We start from the raw sequence: 16,472 nt of genomic DNA, 5'->3' as shown, positions 1-16,472 counted from the left end.
TAAGTGAAACCAGGAGGTGAGTAAGTTTGTTTATTTTGGTTAGACCGGGTGTTGCTTCTCTCCCTCCATCTGCCTGTATATCCCTCGTATACTGTACACATACATACATACATACATACATACATACATACATACATACACCACACAAACGAAAATAAAAAAGAAACGTATTAAAACTTGAGGAACTTATAAATATTAAAATTAAATAAACAACCAGATTTATAGCAAAAAATATCAATCAAAAATATATTTGCCTTAAGAAATGTAAAATTATGTATAATAATAATTTACGGTAAGTGTTTTGTAAATTTAGTAAAACCTCAATATAACGGACTATGTACCAAGGAATATCCTCTATATCGAGGGCCCATTAAAAGTAAAAAAAAAAATCTAACGAACTAGACAGAGATGAAAGTCCGTTATATCGAGGGTTCGTTAAACGTGAAACCTCCCATTTAACGGATTATATGAAAAGAGAAGTCCTTTATATAGAGGTTTTACAAGAGTTTACTTATATATACTGTACAGTAGTTGATTTATTGTGGTAGACGGTGAACTAGATATAACAGGTGTAAGGATAATTATAATAATATTGATAAAGGAAGGGAGGGTAGGGTAGGGTAGGGTAGGGTAGGGTAGGGTAGGGTAGGGTAGGGTAGGGTAGGGTAGGGTAGGGTAGGGTAGGGTGAGGTAGAGTAGGGTAGGGTAGGGTAGGGTAGGGTAGGGTAGGTTACGCTTGATTAAGTTCGGTTAGGATTGGGTAGGTTCGAATATGATAGGAGGTTTAGGTTAGGTTAGGTTAGAATATCATAAGTTAAGAACATAAGAACATAAGAAAATAAGGAGTCTGCAATAGGCCGGTTGGCCTGTGCATGGCAGCTCCTGTCGAGAGTTACTACCACTCTCTATCATCCATGAATCTGTCTAGCCTCCTTTTGAAACTTTCCAGCGTCCCAGCACTTACTACAAAGTATATCAGTTAATTGTCCTCAGGCGACACTGTGCCAGTATGCAGACCCAAAGTACCCACAGGTCTTGTTTAAGCTTAAATTGGATGGTTAGTATGATTATAAAACACTTGCAGCACCAAGTACACAATCAATAAAAAAAATTTCCCTGATAATTAAGACCCTCATCTCTGAGGCTTTGTAGTCAGCAGTGGAACCGAAAGGTTAAGCCTGGAAACCAATATGGCCGACCGGTTGATGTCACGACTCGTTTCCTCTCTACCTTAGTCTTTTAATAATGACTCTCGCTTCTAAATGTTCCAAACGGTACTGTACTTCCTTGTGGCAGAAAAGTGTAGCTAATTGACGAATTTATCCCCGTCATTAATATCTGCTAGTACACCTGAGTGTCCAATCCTTTATCGTAATGTTAAAACACACAAGTTGCTTAATATAGAGCATTATGCCACAAAACTTAATAGTACAGCAGCAGCATTACAAGGATACAAAGCCAACATTATAGCAGCGACAACACAGCAAAAAGGCAACACTAGGTGTGAGGACTTACCAGCATCGTAGCAGCGCCTTGACGAGTGTAGGACCTAGCTGGTAGCTGACCACAGTCACCCCGATGATCAGCATCACCTTGAGCTCAAAGAACGCCAGAATCCTCCCTGACACATCTGTGGGCGGAAGGCTTCTGATAGTGTGTGGGGGGGGGAGAGAGGTTTCTGTTAGTGTCTGTGCGTGGGGGAGCTTCTGTTAGTGTGTGGGGGGAAATTCCTGTTAGCGTCTGGTGAGTAGAGGCTTCTGTTAATGTATGGGGGAAGTTATTGTTAGTGCGTGTGTGTGTGTGTGTGTGTGTGGAGAGAGGCTTCTACTAGTAAGAGTGACTTGGTGTTCAGTGTTTCCATAAGGTCTGTACAGTTATGATCTGACTGAGTGTGTGCGTTACTCCGGTAGGATACACTGTTGTAGGTTGGTTTTAGTGAGAAAAAAATCTGATTGTGAACCAGTACACAGATGTTTAGAAGAGTGGAAAGGAGGATATCCAGAAAATCTAAGAATCTGGCAAACTGAAAATAAGTTTTGGCGAGAAGAGCACAATGCCATATCTCGTCAGAGCTTCAGAAATATCAAGGTTAACAAGAGTCGCCCAAGTTGTCGAGAGCACAGTCAAGGTTATGAGTAAGGAGAGTGTCACTGAGGAGGTGGTGTTCTTCAGAGTGTTTGGGCAGAGTGGTTTGTTTATGAGTTTCTAAGACAGTTGTTTGAAATAAGCACAATGAGACAATAGTTGGAGGGAGAGAATGAATCACTTTTTCTTTAGAGGGAATGACTGACACTCGAGCTAATTCCTAAGTCGAGGAACACCATCACATGAGTAAAATTGAGACACATGAGCCTGATGTTCAGTTGAAGGAAGTGCAAATGTAACACTGTAGACGAAGCATTTTTCGGTACACAAGGAATTATTATAATCTTCACTACTTTCGACCATCATCACTTTCTCAATTGCATAGTTAGGTACGTATTCACAGGTGGGCGCGAACTATCGACCCTTAGGACAAGACTTTGGACAAGAGGCGAGTGTTGTATCTACTTTGTCGCCACACCCGTTAACTGAGTATGAGAATTAAGAACTACTGTATAAGGAGGAGAAAAGTAAGTTCAGATGCACAGTTTTGGGGATCAGAGAATGGACACTAACACCTGCAAGAGCTTACACCACGTTAAGTGTAAACTAGAAGGCGGAGGAAACATCAAATGGGTGTAAGGCCTAAGTGGTTGCATGTGACGGTGTGCTTTAAGTACAGGCACGGGGGGTGGGGGGGCATTATCAGGGTCAATGATTGCTCTTGTACAAACACGTAAGGTAAAATATTATTTTTGTCTTATCAAGAAGGATGAGATGAAGAATGACTTGGTTTGGTAAATTGAAAAAGGATTTGAGTATTTATTACCTGAAAGACTTTAATGAAGTAAGTTCATTGTCAAGTGTGTGCGAGGAGGAGAGAGAGGGGAAAGAGGGGAGAGAGGGAGCTGAGAGAGGGAGGAGGAGGAGAAAGAGGGGAGAGGGATGAGTGTTGAAGTGGCAGTGAGAGTGTAGAGGGGAGAAGAGGTGGTGGAGGTACCTGGCAACTCCCGTTATTTAAGGAATATATGATTTTTATTCATTCAGACAACAAGCACGTGTAGGGATGTTATCAAATATTACTATCACTCCTTACACTAATAACTACAGCATAATAATAGCGTTAGTTTACACACATTCATATACTTATACATCTACAGTATATATAAATTATATCAGTGTACTGTATCTGTTCTTCTATTATAACTTATATATATATATATATATATATATATATATATATATATATATATATATATATATATATATATATATATATATATATATATATATATATATTGTAACGTTCATGGTTAGAGGACACGGTGCAAGGTCCCAAGTTTCAACTTATGATAAGTAATAAAAAAAATAATGACAGATTTAAGAATGTAATACATTTAAAAAAAATCTGAGGAGAGAGATTTCTATATCACGCGTCACTGATCTAATGGGCCCCACTCATTATGGTTTGGGCCTATTAGGACTGAGGCCCATCTGACCTACAGCCATACAACAGACGTGGTGTACTGACCGTGTATAGGGACGCAGCTCTCCCAGCCCTGGCCGGCGCGGGTCCTGGCGGAGACGCACACCTCGGATGGGTGGAAGTTGACCACCTGGGAGTGGTAGCAGTGAGGCTCACACAACACACCCCGCGGAATAGACTCCATCAACACGTACCCCTCCCTGTCCTTCCATTCCACCAGGTACCTGCACCATCACACCCAGTATGGTTTATTATGGTACAGTAACACAACAGGTACTGACGCCAGCACTTATACCTGTTACATTGGCTGCTGAGTTTTGTGAGATATGGCAATTCTGTTTATAATGTATTAAATCTCCAGGAATGACACAAAGGAACCTCGCAACACAGTATTAACCACAAAACACGCCAGCTACCAGGTATAACTACAGACGACTGTACCTGCACCACAACAGCACCACTGATTCTGCTTTACAGTAAGTTTACACATTCTGGACCCAATTTTCTAGGATTCTTACTACAAAATTCAACCCTGACTGGAGACTTGAGAACACCTCCTATTCTTTCATTTGAACAAATTAAAAAAACAAAACAATAGTCGACAAAACTGCACAAAGCTTGTTTTATAATAGTTAAATCCGTTCTCTCGCCCCCTGTTAAGTCTTTAAGTAATTAACTCAAGATTCGTGAAGAATTCCCACCCTGTCCTTCACTGAGTTAAGGAACACAGTGCACATGTAAGTAATTAGTACATTAACATATAGAATTTGAAGTTCTATTGTACACAGTTAAAACAAACTAAAAACCTGTTTATATTTCATATCGACGTCAATATGAAGGATTAATTAGAATAACTTTAGGTTAAGTCAGTGTTACGATAAAGTAGGTGGCAAACCATTAACAGTTCCAATACCAAATTACCTAAACTTAATCTACCCACACCATGAGAATTGAGGCCCAGTCCTAATGTGCTCAAACCTACATATAAATTCGCACATCCTCCCACATGTACACATATTCAAACCCCCCCCACACACACACCCAACACTACTACTACTACTACTACTACTACTACTTTCCTGTCACTCGGAATCAAGTATGATAATCATGCAGCCATGATACAATGATATGAGTTATTAAAGATGTCACTTTCCTTGGTGAGCTCTGAGGTGAATCGAGAAGCCGATACAGGACCGGCAGGGTCGTCCACAGATGTTGCACGTGTGGAGGCCGATGGAGCTTGTCTGCCTCGGTATGCAGTCTGACTAACACCTTCTCGTGTGGTGTTCTTCCAGATGTTACGGTATGGAGTAATCGTCTCCCAGGTGTGGGGGTCGATTTTGCATTTTTTCAGGTTTGCCTTAAGACTATCCTTATACTTTTTCAGTTGCCCGCCAGCGTTACGTTTTCTATTCGTTCAGTGACTGCAAATTAACTATTTTGGCAGTGTACTGGCATCCATTCGGGTAACATGGCCAGTCTGTTGTAGTTGTTCATGGATAATGGTACCCTCTATGCTCCTACAGTTGGTTTCAGCGAGAATACTGGCATTTGTTCTCTTGTCTTCTCAGCGAACTAGAAGGATGGAACGTAGACTATATTGGTGAAAATTTTCAAGTGCCTTGAGGTGCCTCCTGTATGTGACCCAAGTCTCGCTGTCATGCAGCATGGTTGGCAGGACCACTCATCTCTATACGTACAGCTTTGTAGATAATTTCCGCTCCTACAGCTGAAGACACGAGTACGGAGTCTGCCAAAGGCTTGAGATGCACATCTGATCCGATGTTGAATCTCTTCATCGATGTCTGCAGTTGTAGGCAAGTGGGAGCCAAGGTACTGGAAGTGGGCAACACTAGAGAGAGTAGTATTGTTAATCTGGATGGAAGGTGGAGGTGTACTGTAGTTTAACCAGGGGCATGCTGAAAGAGAATCTGAGTCTTACGTACATTCACATCAAGGCCGGAGTGTACATACGCATTTGAGTAGGTATTCAACATCTCCCTGTAGGTTGCATTCAGTGTGAGCGACAAGGGTGAGGTCGTCTGCATACTGAAGTTCAATGATGAAAGCAGCCGACAAGTTTGTTCCTGCCTGGAGTCGTCAAATGTTGAAAACTCCCTTCATCCTGCACTGGATGTACACCCTGCCGGGTAAATTGGCACTGGGGCGAGTAAGGAAGGCAGCCAAAAATGGAAAAGAGAGTTGGTGCTAGTACACATTCTTGTTTTATTTCCATTTAGATGGGGAAGAACTCAGTCTGGGTGGCATTGTGCAGGAGACTGCCGTTCATGCCATCATGGAGTTGCCTCACAAAGGCGATGAATTTTGGTGGCTAACCAAAACGACTGAAGGTCCACCACAAGGCTTCCCTATTGACCAAGTCGAAGGCCTTACTTAGTAAAGTCGATGAAGGTCATGTACAAGTCACTACGCTGTTCTCTGCACGTTTCCTGTATCTGGCGGTACAGCAGGAGGTACAGCAGGAGTCTTCTTGGTGGAAAGCCTGTGTAGTGGCAGGGGAAGACTTGCGCAAGGCTGCTTCTCTGTTCACCAGGAGGGCGAGCCAGCAGCGGTAACCAAGAGCGAGAGGAGGCAAGCAGTGTCTGCACCTTAACACTAACTTAATGCTGCCACACTAGATGCATTACACCACCCTGTGCACACACACACACACACACACACACACACACACTCACCCAATAATCTTGCCGTGGGTCTTCTCAGGGGTGGTCCAGGTGACGTCACAGAGCCAGTGTGTGCCCCGGGCCTGGATGCCACACGACCCTCCCTCCGTCTCTGGTGGGCCAGGCACTGTGGGCACCATTTTTTGGTGAATGGTACTGGTGTGTAGTACTGGTGTGTGGTACTGGTGAGTGGTACTGGTGTGTGGCATTGGTGAGAGGCACTGGTATGTGGTACTGGTGAGTGGTACTGGTGTGTGGTACTGGTGTGTGGTACTGGTGTGTGGTACTGGTGAGTGACCCCAAATAACATGGTCTCCAAAAATTCCCAGGTGAGGGTAGGGGTCAATACCTGGCCCATGGACCATACATACTCGTATACCCTGTACTGTATGCATAAAATTTTCGACATATAAATAAAATATCAAAGTTTCAATAACAACAGTTTTATCAACACATTATTATTATATATAAATCTATCCAAAACAACATTATATGAGTGTTAAACATATATGTCTTATATTTATTATTATTCATTTATTTAAAAAAATCTCATTAAATGCTAAGTTAATTTGATGCAGGTTATACACTATGAAGGTAAGGCAGGTGATAATGGCAGAAAGCTTTTTAATGACCCTTCCACAATGGTGTACCAGAGAGGGTGGGCCTTCAACAGTGTCCTTATACCTAATCTAATCATAAATACTTGGTCTCAATTGAACTGAACCATAATTTCAATAGTTAGGTTGGGGCTTCTTTTTTATTGGGCTATAACGAGTGAAACCAATCAGTACTGGGGTCCAATCTTTATAATTAGATTAAACTGGGGCCTACTATGACTGAGACATTAAAACTGAGTCTTAATCCGAACAAGGTTTGATTGTGTGGAAGAGATCAAAGCAATATAGTGTCAATATTGTTGTGAACCTATCCCAATGGTAAACTGACTGGTCAAGGAGAAACAACCTAACATGACAATGAGTACAAAACACACACACACCTACTACTTTGTTATCACTCGGAATCGAGTATGATGATCATCCAGCTATGATACAATGATATGAGTTATTAAGGATGTCACCTTCGTTGGTGAGCTCTGAGGTAACTCGAGAGGCCGATACGGGACCGGCAGTGCCGTCCACAGTATGTTGAACGTGTGGAGGGCTGCATCTAGTGTGGGAGGGGCGGCGGCAGCGTCTTTACGAACCTAGCGCTTATCTGCCTCGGTTTGCAGTCGGGTTAACTCGAAAGTATTGATACCTTCTTGTGTGGTGCTCCTCCAAGCGTTATAGTGTGGAGTAATCGTCTCCCAGGTGAGGGGGTCGATTTGGCACTTTTTCAAGTTTGTCTTTAAGACTATCCTTATACCTTTTCCGTTGCCCACAGCGTTACGTTTACTATTCATTACGTGACTGTTAAGTAGCTGCTTCGGAGGGCTACTGTCGTCCATGCGGGTAACATGGACAGTCCAACGTAGTTGTTCATGGATAATTATAGCCTCGATGCTCCTGCAGCTGGTGTCAGCGAGAATACTGGCATTTGTTCTCTTGTCTTCCCGGCGAACTCGGAGGATGGAAAGTAAACTACGTTGGTGAAAGTCTTCAAGTGCCTTGAGGTGCCTCCTGCATGTGACCCACGTCTTGCTGCCATATAGCAGGGTGGGGAGGACCACTGCTCGATATACGTGCAACTTTGTAGATAATTTCTGCTCCCTCCAGCTGAAGACATGGGTACGGAGTCTGCCAAAGTCTTGAGAGGCATATCTGATCCAATGTTGACTCTCTCCATCGATGTCAGCGGTGGTGGACTGGTGGGAGCCGAGATACTGAAAGAGGGTAGAAATAGAGAGGGTAGTACCGTTAACTGGATGGATGGTGGAGGTGTGATTGAGCCAGGCTGAAAGACCGAGAATCTGAGTCTTATGTGCATTCACCTTAAGGCCGAAGTGTGCACACGCATTTGCATAGGTGTTCAGGATCTCCTGTAGGTCGCGTTCAGTGTGAGCAACAAGAGTGAGGTCACCTTCATACCGAAGTTCAGTAATGGAAGCTACCAATAACTTTGTTCCTGCCTAGAGGCAGCTAAATTGGCACTGACACGAGTAAGGAAGGCAGCCAAAAAAAATGGAAAAGAGAGTTGGTACCAGTACACATCCTTGTTTTACCCTCGTATGGATGGGGAAGAACTCAGAACGAGTGACATTGTGCAGGACACTGCCGTTCATACGATCGTGGAGTTGCCTCACAATGGCGATGAATTTTGGTGGGCAACCAAAACGGCTGAGGGTCTGCCAGAGGGCTTCCCTGTTGACCGGGTCAAAGGCCTTGGTAAAGTCGATGAAGGCCATATACAGGTCACGACGCTGTTCTTTGCACTTTTCCTGTATCTGGCGTGCAGCAAAGATAATGTCAGATTCTGGGAGGAAGTTTTCCGTCAGATGAACGGAGGGGGGGGGGTCTACGCCATGAGTGATTGGCCCATGAAATGTTTTAATGGAATTGAAAAATTCGCGCATCTTCTGCTGATCTGCTAGTTTTTGCATTTAACGTGCTTATTTTTAAACCAGTCATTCTATAGATTGCGAAGTTCGTGCTGGGCTGCCGCTTTCTTCTTGCGGAAGGTATCAGCTTTGATCCGAGACTGATCGTTGTTCTGCCAGTCAGTTAAAACAGCACGTTTATCATTGACGAGTACGTTGATATCCGCGTCATTTTCATCAAACTAGTCCTGGTGTATGCTTCGGAATACACACACACACACACACACACACACACACACACACACACACACACACCAAAAGGGCAGCAGCTGTCTCTTCTTAATTAAATCAATCAATCAATTAAGAGCTGGATCCGTCAATTTTGTTTGCCTCATCCATCAGCCCAACACTGTGGCAACAATCTGACGGAGATGATGCTGGTTCTGGTAACTTACAACAGCACCAGGAAGAGACTGTGATACTGTTGACAAGATTATACGAAGTGCACTGATGTCAGAGGTACCATGAAGAAACCATTTTTGGAAGACTAAAGAAAAAATTAAAATTAAATAAATATTCTTCCTACACAACTCGCTAACCCATAAGACTAACAATCTACAGAGATATATTAAAGAAAATAATTATAATCCACACTACTGACCATCCTCGGCAGTGGTGATGACGTCACAGATCAGCTGGTCGTCGGGGGAGTGAGTCTCCCCTACACACACCTCGTACCTGCCACAACAACAACAGTGTATTAGTACCATCTCTCTGACGAACTTAAATGATAATATTTGTTCATATTAAAACACGATGCTTTATGAATAATGTTTTATCTAACCGTATACTCGTATTACATAAATATAAATGTGTGTGTACAGTATGTTTCTATGTGTACCAGAAATTAAGAAATAAAAAAAAATCACTTAAATAATGAAATTTGACATTGCTTCCTTAATACACAGTTTACCTAGTACCTAAAGACTACCATACCAGGTGTGTCATGAAGTACTCTCGTCTGGCGTCTGGAATGGTTGTGTCTGGAATAACCCCTATCTTTTCTTAGAGCTGGAAGACCTTAACCTTGGAGCTCCCTTCACCTAATGTTTGAAATAGCTGTGTGTCTGGAACTACTTCAACATAAAGCCAGGAAGCCCCTAGAAGACCTTGTGTTTGATATCCTCACCTTGTGCCTGGAATGAGTCCCCTGATGAGGTGCTTGCTGGAGACAAGGTTGGAGGCGTGACCTGGATGACCGACCCGGCCCTCCACCCTCCTCCAGGTGATTCTAAACCCCTTGGTGGAGTGGGAGGAGTCCTGGACGTAGGAGGAAGTGGGTATCTGCCCCCACACCACCGACAGGTTTTTGCTGTGCACGGGACCCATCACAAGGTAGAGCGACCCACCTGGACCACGATAACACACTTTAGCACTGATCCCTAACCAATGAACCATATATCGTGTAATCATGAGGAATGAACTGTTCACCAAATGGGCCCAGTATTAACAGGCATCAGTCCTAATTGGCCTTAATCCAAGTAAAAAAAAAAACAGTTTCACAACCTCACTTTACCGGTGAATAGATACCTGTCCAGCACCTATTGACTCGATTCACCAATTAATGAGCACTCCCAATTAATTAACTTCTGCCCACATAAAGCGTCTGTTCTAGTTTTAATGTGACAGTTAAAAGCGGACTTACTATGGCGTGGACCTGTCGCCTGTTTGTCTTTCCTAAATATACATCGTTACGAGACAATTTTCTCAATGTATCAACTGCAGGTGAAAGGTTGAACACGGCGACGTAAGCATAATGTACCGTGACAGTGATGGTGTGAGGTTGACGGTTTTATTGTCTAAACAACAGTCAATTTAATGATATCTTTCTTTTAAAATTCTCAATCTTGTTGTATTAGGTTAAATATGTCTTATAAGCAATAAAGACAGAACCGTATATTATGCCTACACAAGATAAATCTTACATACAAAAAATAAACACTTATTATTATTTAAGTCCTCTTTAGTAAAGCCTAAATTATTACAGATGTAAATCGATGCAATTTCTAACCTCACTCTCCACTGCCTGTGTTGCACTGTGCCTACCACTGCCTGTGTTGCACTGTGCCCACCACTGCCTGTGTTGCACTGTGCCCACCACTCGCTGTGTTGCACTATGCCCACCACCAATTTGTATCACTCGGAAACAAAGATGGTATGAATTTATATTATCACAATTGACACTTTGTGCTCAGAGAAAACACGACGTTGGTTATTGGTTACGTAGAGGCAATATATGAGGCAGGGATTAAAGTTAGGGAGGGTCCAGTAACAAGGAGAAAAGGTAGGGAGGGTCCAGTAGCAGGGAAAAATTTTAAAAAATATTCCACAGAAATACAGATGTTCATCAGTTAAATGTTAGGCAATACGAGCATAAGGCTGAAGACACGGCTTACATCACACGTGTGTGTGTGTGTGTGTGTGTGTGTGTGTGTGTTGTGTGTGTGTGTGTGTGTGTGTGTGTGTGTGTGTGTGTGTGTGTGTGTGTGTTGTGTGTGTGTGTGTGTGTGTGTGTGTGTGTGTGTGTGTTGTGTACCTTTGTGCGCCTTGCTCTGTGGTAATCTTGGCACCTTCAAGAAGCTACAGACGGAGGCGAGTTGCTCACACTCGGCGGCCTCCCACTTGAGACACACTCGGTACTGCTGGTCGTACTTGAGGCCCTCGTTGATGGTGTAGCTGCTGAGTGTGTTCTCCAACAGATGATTACCCACTTCTTTCGAGGTCATCTGTGGCACGGGAAGTTGGAATTAAGTATCCAGTCTTAACACAACCCAACCTAGCTTAACCGAACGCATCCTAACTTACTCTAACCCAACCCATCCTAACTTAACTCGACCTAACCTAACCCAACCTATCACAATGCAAAGGCACACAACTCAGCCCAGCCCAGCCCAGCCTAGCCTTAAGGATTGGGGACCAGTTCTATGAGGTTCCAGTCCTAAAAAGTCTAACCTAACCTACCCTTTACAATTGGCTATAGTCATCATAGGAGCCTGTCCAAATAATTAGTTTATATTAGAGGTACATTAGGGGTAGATTAAGTTAGATTAAGTAAAGTTAGGGTAAAGGTTAGGTTACGGATGGGTAAGGTCAGGTTGAGTTTAGCTACGTTAGGTTAGGTTACGTTTAGTTAATATTAGAGGTACATTAGGGGTAGATTAAGTTAGATTAAGTAAAGTTAGGGTAAAGGTTAGGTTACGGATGGGTAAGGTCAGGTTGAGTTTAGCTACGTTAGGTTAGGTTACGTTTAGTTAGAGTGGGATAGGTTAGGTTAGTTTAGGTTAGCTGCCGTTGTGATTGAGTAAGGTAGTTAGGATTAAAGTTAATTTGGTCAGGTTAAACTAATATAGAGGTGGGTTAAGTAAATTTAGGCTAAGGTTAGGTTAGAAAAATAATTTAAGTTAGAGATAGGTTGGGTTAAGCCAAACGGAGGTTAGATTAAGTGAAACCAATTATATTTCAAATGTGGTTAGGTTAAAATTCAGAACTGAGTCCGATAATAACAAAATCTCACTTATCCCAATAAACACACCTTAGTAAAACTCTCGCCATGAAAGCGCTTCCGTGTTGTTCTGGTAACTAAATGGGAGATCAAGACACCTACCAGAATATTTTGTAAATTAACATACGAGTAATTTCACAGGTGTAATGCGAGCTGTGGCAGGTGTGTGTGTGTGTGTGTGTGTGTGTGTGTGTGTGTGTGTGTAATCAAGAAACTACTAATCTGTAAGTTAATGATAATAATTATAATGAAAGGAACTACTGACAACTAGTCAATACCAAATATAAATGTCAATTGCTGGCCACATGGACCTTAGACCTAATTGGCCGAAGTCTTAATAAACTCAAATCATAATAGGCATAATTTCTAACAGGTTCCAATAAGGACTGTACTCCCATCCTATTGGTTAAGTTAGGTTGGGGCTTATACAGAATGGGGCCCTTTAGACCCCGCCCCATAACAAGTGACGCTGTGACCGCTGGTAGAGAGCCGTACCTGTGGACTACACCTACATATCACCTTTATCTTAAATAAGTAATAGTTACTGCACCAGTGCCCGTCGCTGAGCGGTACTTAGTGATGAAGGTGAGGGTGAGACCAGAGTAGTGGTGAAGGGTAGGAGACTCACCTGAGAGGTGTAGGTGACGGAGGACCAGGTGAGGGTGAGACCAGAGTAGTGGTGAAGGGTAGGAGACTCACCTGAGAGGTGTAGGTGAGGGAGGACCAGGTGAGGGTGAGACCTGGGTGGTGGGTAGGCAGCGTCCAGGTTACCTCCACCTCTGGACCGGGGACACCTCCAGCCCTCGTAACTCGCAGGTGTAGAGCCGATCCTGAAGGTCAGACCAAAACATCGGGTTACACATCGTACTCTGAAGGGCAGGTCACACTTGGTTACTAAAAAGATTAAATAAATAAACTAGTAAAAAAGGTAGGTGGGTGGGTAGGTATGGTAGGTAGGTATGGTAGGTAGGTATGGTAGGTAGGTATGGTAGGTATGGTAGGTAGGTAGGTATGATAGGTATGGTAGGTAGGTATGGTAGGTAGGTATGGTAGGTATGGTAGGTAGGTATGGTAGGTAGGTTGGTAGGTAGGTAGGCAAGTATGGTAGGTATGGTTGGTTGGTTGGTTGGTTGGTTGGTTGGTTGGTTGGTTGGTCCTGAAATGTAATTGGTGGGAGATCATCTAATTTAAAAAGTGTAATTGGTAAATACTGAGTTTTATTACTATTGAATTTAACCAAGTTTGTACCTACCCTTATTCAGAGATGCTGCACAGATCCGCATTGATCGGTGTAATGATATCAGCTCTAGAAACAGATTTAGTTTGAGAGTTAGGCGGAAGGGGAAAACATGAAGAAGAGTGAAGAGTAGAATCATCAGCGTAAGAATGGATAGAATTAGTTGTAGTGTGAAGTAAATCATTGATAACAAGAAGGAAGAGAGTAGGTGAAAGAACAGAACCTTGTGGGACACCACTATTGGTAGAGAAAGAGCGAGAGACCGATCCCTCGACAACAACTGCCATGGATCGGTTCTCGAGGAAGCTAGAGATTAGAAAACAAAGTGGGGGAGAGAAACCATAAGAGGGAAGTTTAGAAAGCACAGACTTGTGCCATACCCTGTCAAATGCTTTGAAGATGTCGAGGGCCACGACGAAAATTTCCCCATCGGGGTGTTATTATAAAGTATAAACGTGATAAACAATCAAGATCTTCAAGCACAGAACATAACGTAATTCTCTACACTTGACAACCTATTTTAGATGTTAAATATACTGTACACTTTCCAGAATCCAGTAACTAAAACCCCAGCACAATATCGACGTCATTTGAGCTACCACGTTAAAGTTGTCAGCTAGCTAAATGTCGTCTCATCTCGCTAATTCGACACGTTAGGTTAGATTCAGAGTGTCAATGGTTCGTAAGTTGAATATTCCTCATAACTGGAGTTGTAAGAACGTATTTAGCTGTTTGGTTTAAAATTAATTTCAATAATAATGTTCCAAAATGACAATGAAACTAAAATAACTGTAGTAATTAAATTCTCACTTACCATCGGCTAAGAAACAAAATTCAGGATAATTATAATGCTATTTTATTTTGTGTGTGTGTTTAGGTTAACTAGTTATATAAAGTCTTACGTTACCACTTAAGAGGATAATTTATCTTACTAATCTTTGAAAATTTAGACCCTGAGATTTATCTTCTTGTTGACGAGAGATTAAGAGTCACTTGTTATCTGGTAGAGAGAGATACACCAGACAAGTTAACATAATTATTATACGGTATTGGAGTGTCACTGTGGGATTACGTCACCGTCCACACCATGTCTGGCCTCCACACACCTCTAGAGTACAAGACCACGACTGTGTATTAGTGTATTTAAGTGAACTGGACGATCGTATCACACCGGTTTCCCAAGATGTGTATTTTCATATTCCTAAGTACGATATATAGTAGAGTCGTACTGGACAACAAGCATGGATGATAACTATTACATAAATACTGTACAGACACATGAACACACATTAGCCACCATGAATTTTCATTATGAGATAAGCATAAATTTACTCACACATCAAACAGATTATTAGTATCATACCCAGCTCAATCAATCAATGCTCAGGTCTGAGGGTTGGTGACCATGGCCCTCCACTTTACCATGTACTGTATGTCTACGGGGTTAGGTTATTTATTTCATTTATCCATCCTGGTCTCTGCCTTCCCCTCGGCCCCGTATCATTAATTTTACACATTAGCTTTTCTTCCACTATTCTCTCATATCTAACAATATGGCCAAAGTGTCTAGTTATTTGTATTCTGTAAATTTCTAGTATTCCTCTGGTTACTCTAGCCCAGTAAACACACACAAACATAAATACGTAGCCTACTGTACTCAGAGCGACGTCAATACGCACACCTTTATACATACATAATTATCATCACAAATGTCTTGGGAAATCCAGAACTGATACACAAATCTATTCACGGCACCGGACGTCCACTTAAGAGATTATATTCTCAATAAACGTCATTGGACACTGACTACTCACCATCTACACACAAGATAAATACTAGCAACAGCACGACCGACAGCTGATAACAATCGGTCAGTCGCGTCCTGAGCCCTCGTGAGAGCATCTTCAACACAGGTAAACGAGAGGCGGGTGAAGGAGCGACCCAAGGGGACACGAGTTTGACCGCACACTGCTCCTGTCACTCTCAGCGGCAGTCCAGCGAGCTTATCTGAGGCCAGGTAACTCACGGTGGTGATACGGGTGTCTTATCTTATCCATGTGGTCCATGGAGCACCGGAATGGGGGGCACACCTGACACTGTGGTGGAGGCTGAGGACCTCAAGTGTCAGTGTGGTTAAATGAGTTCAAATCCTCATACCCCCAAACCATTAGCACTCATTAGGACTGGACCACAATCCTAATGGTTAGGTTAGGTTTTTGGCGCTATTACGATTCAAGCAATTATTCATCTCTGTTTGCACACAACAGCGAGGTGTTGTGCGAGTGTGTTCCTCGTTTCACTGGACTAACGAGCTTGACATGGTTGGGTAAACTAAATGGATCCAATGCTTCTGTTTTGAATATAAAATCCTCCTAAGACTTTCACTCTCCTGCCTCAACGATATGGTTGAAAACAAGTGAAGAGAGGCGGCCAGCACCACCTGACAAACACCGCGTTGCTGGAATATTAAACATCCTTACCGCACGCATCTTTTAATTAGCTCGCTTAATTCACCAACCTGTTTAGGAAGCGCCACACCGAGCTGTTTTTAACTCTCCCTCTATCAACATAAACACCACACCGGATAATTACCATCGCTTGTTCGAGCAGCGGCCAAAACACGGAGTAAATTTGTCATTATTTAGAACAATGCAGATAGTCTGTCAACGGTGCACTCTGCTAGGCCCCCCAGCGTGTTGTTACCCAAAAAAAATCCTACTTGTGAAATTTAGAATGTAACAGTTGGGAAAGTTATTCCATGTGATTGGTATGCTAATACCAAAATTTTCTTTCTTTCTACGCCTTTATTAAGATGTTTTTAATGTATCATGTCATCTGATAAACTATTCATTAACACTCTTTCAGGTGTTAGTGGTTTTTCATACTTCAGATGTTGGAAAGTTACTAATATACAGTAACACGTCACAAAAAATAAACTAATCCAT

General features: G+C 42.5%; 1 protein-coding gene across 1 annotated transcript; it reads right to left on the bottom strand.

Moving 5' to 3' along the window:
• Nucleotides 1-17: 17 nt before the first annotated feature.
• Nucleotides 18-15,522, bottom strand: LOC121868266. Its single transcript, XM_042368670.1, has 9 exons — nucleotides 15,342-15,522; nucleotides 12,990-13,120; nucleotides 11,325-11,514; nucleotides 9,918-10,137; nucleotides 9,390-9,466; nucleotides 6,265-6,379; nucleotides 3,614-3,792; nucleotides 1,516-1,630; nucleotides 18-91 (listed from the first exon to the last, which is right to left on the bottom strand). The coding sequence occupies exons 1-9, from the start codon at nucleotides 15,427-15,429 to the stop codon at nucleotides 40-42; spliced, it is 1,167 nt and encodes a 388-aa protein (XP_042224604.1). The 5' UTR covers nucleotides 15,430-15,522; the 3' UTR covers nucleotides 18-39.
• Between the last annotated feature and the right edge of the window lie 950 nt (nucleotides 15,523-16,472).

This window comes from Homarus americanus, unplaced genomic scaffold, assembly GCF_018991925.1.
Source record: "Homarus americanus isolate GMGI-L3 unplaced genomic scaffold, GMGI_Hamer_2.0 scaffold19318, whole genome shotgun sequence".
NCBI lineage: Eukaryota > Metazoa > Arthropoda > Malacostraca > Decapoda > Nephropidae > Homarus > Homarus americanus.
This window is presented reverse-complemented; position numbering and strand designations above follow the sequence as displayed.

Excerpts from the sequence above, each read along its gene's own strand:
- LOC121868266 (XM_042368670.1), bottom strand. The coding sequence starts at position 15,429 with ATGCTCTCACGAGGGCTCAGGACGCGACTGACCGATTGTTATCAGCTG. Across the intron at positions 6,380-9,389 it reads CATCACCACTGCCGAGGATG|TGCCTGGCCCACCAGAGACG; the intron begins GTCAGTAGTGTG and ends TGGTGCCCACAG. Across the intron at positions 3,793-6,264 it reads ACCCACGGCAAGATTATTGG|GTACCTGGTGGAATGGAAGG; the intron begins GTGAGTGTGTGT and ends GTGATGGTGCAG.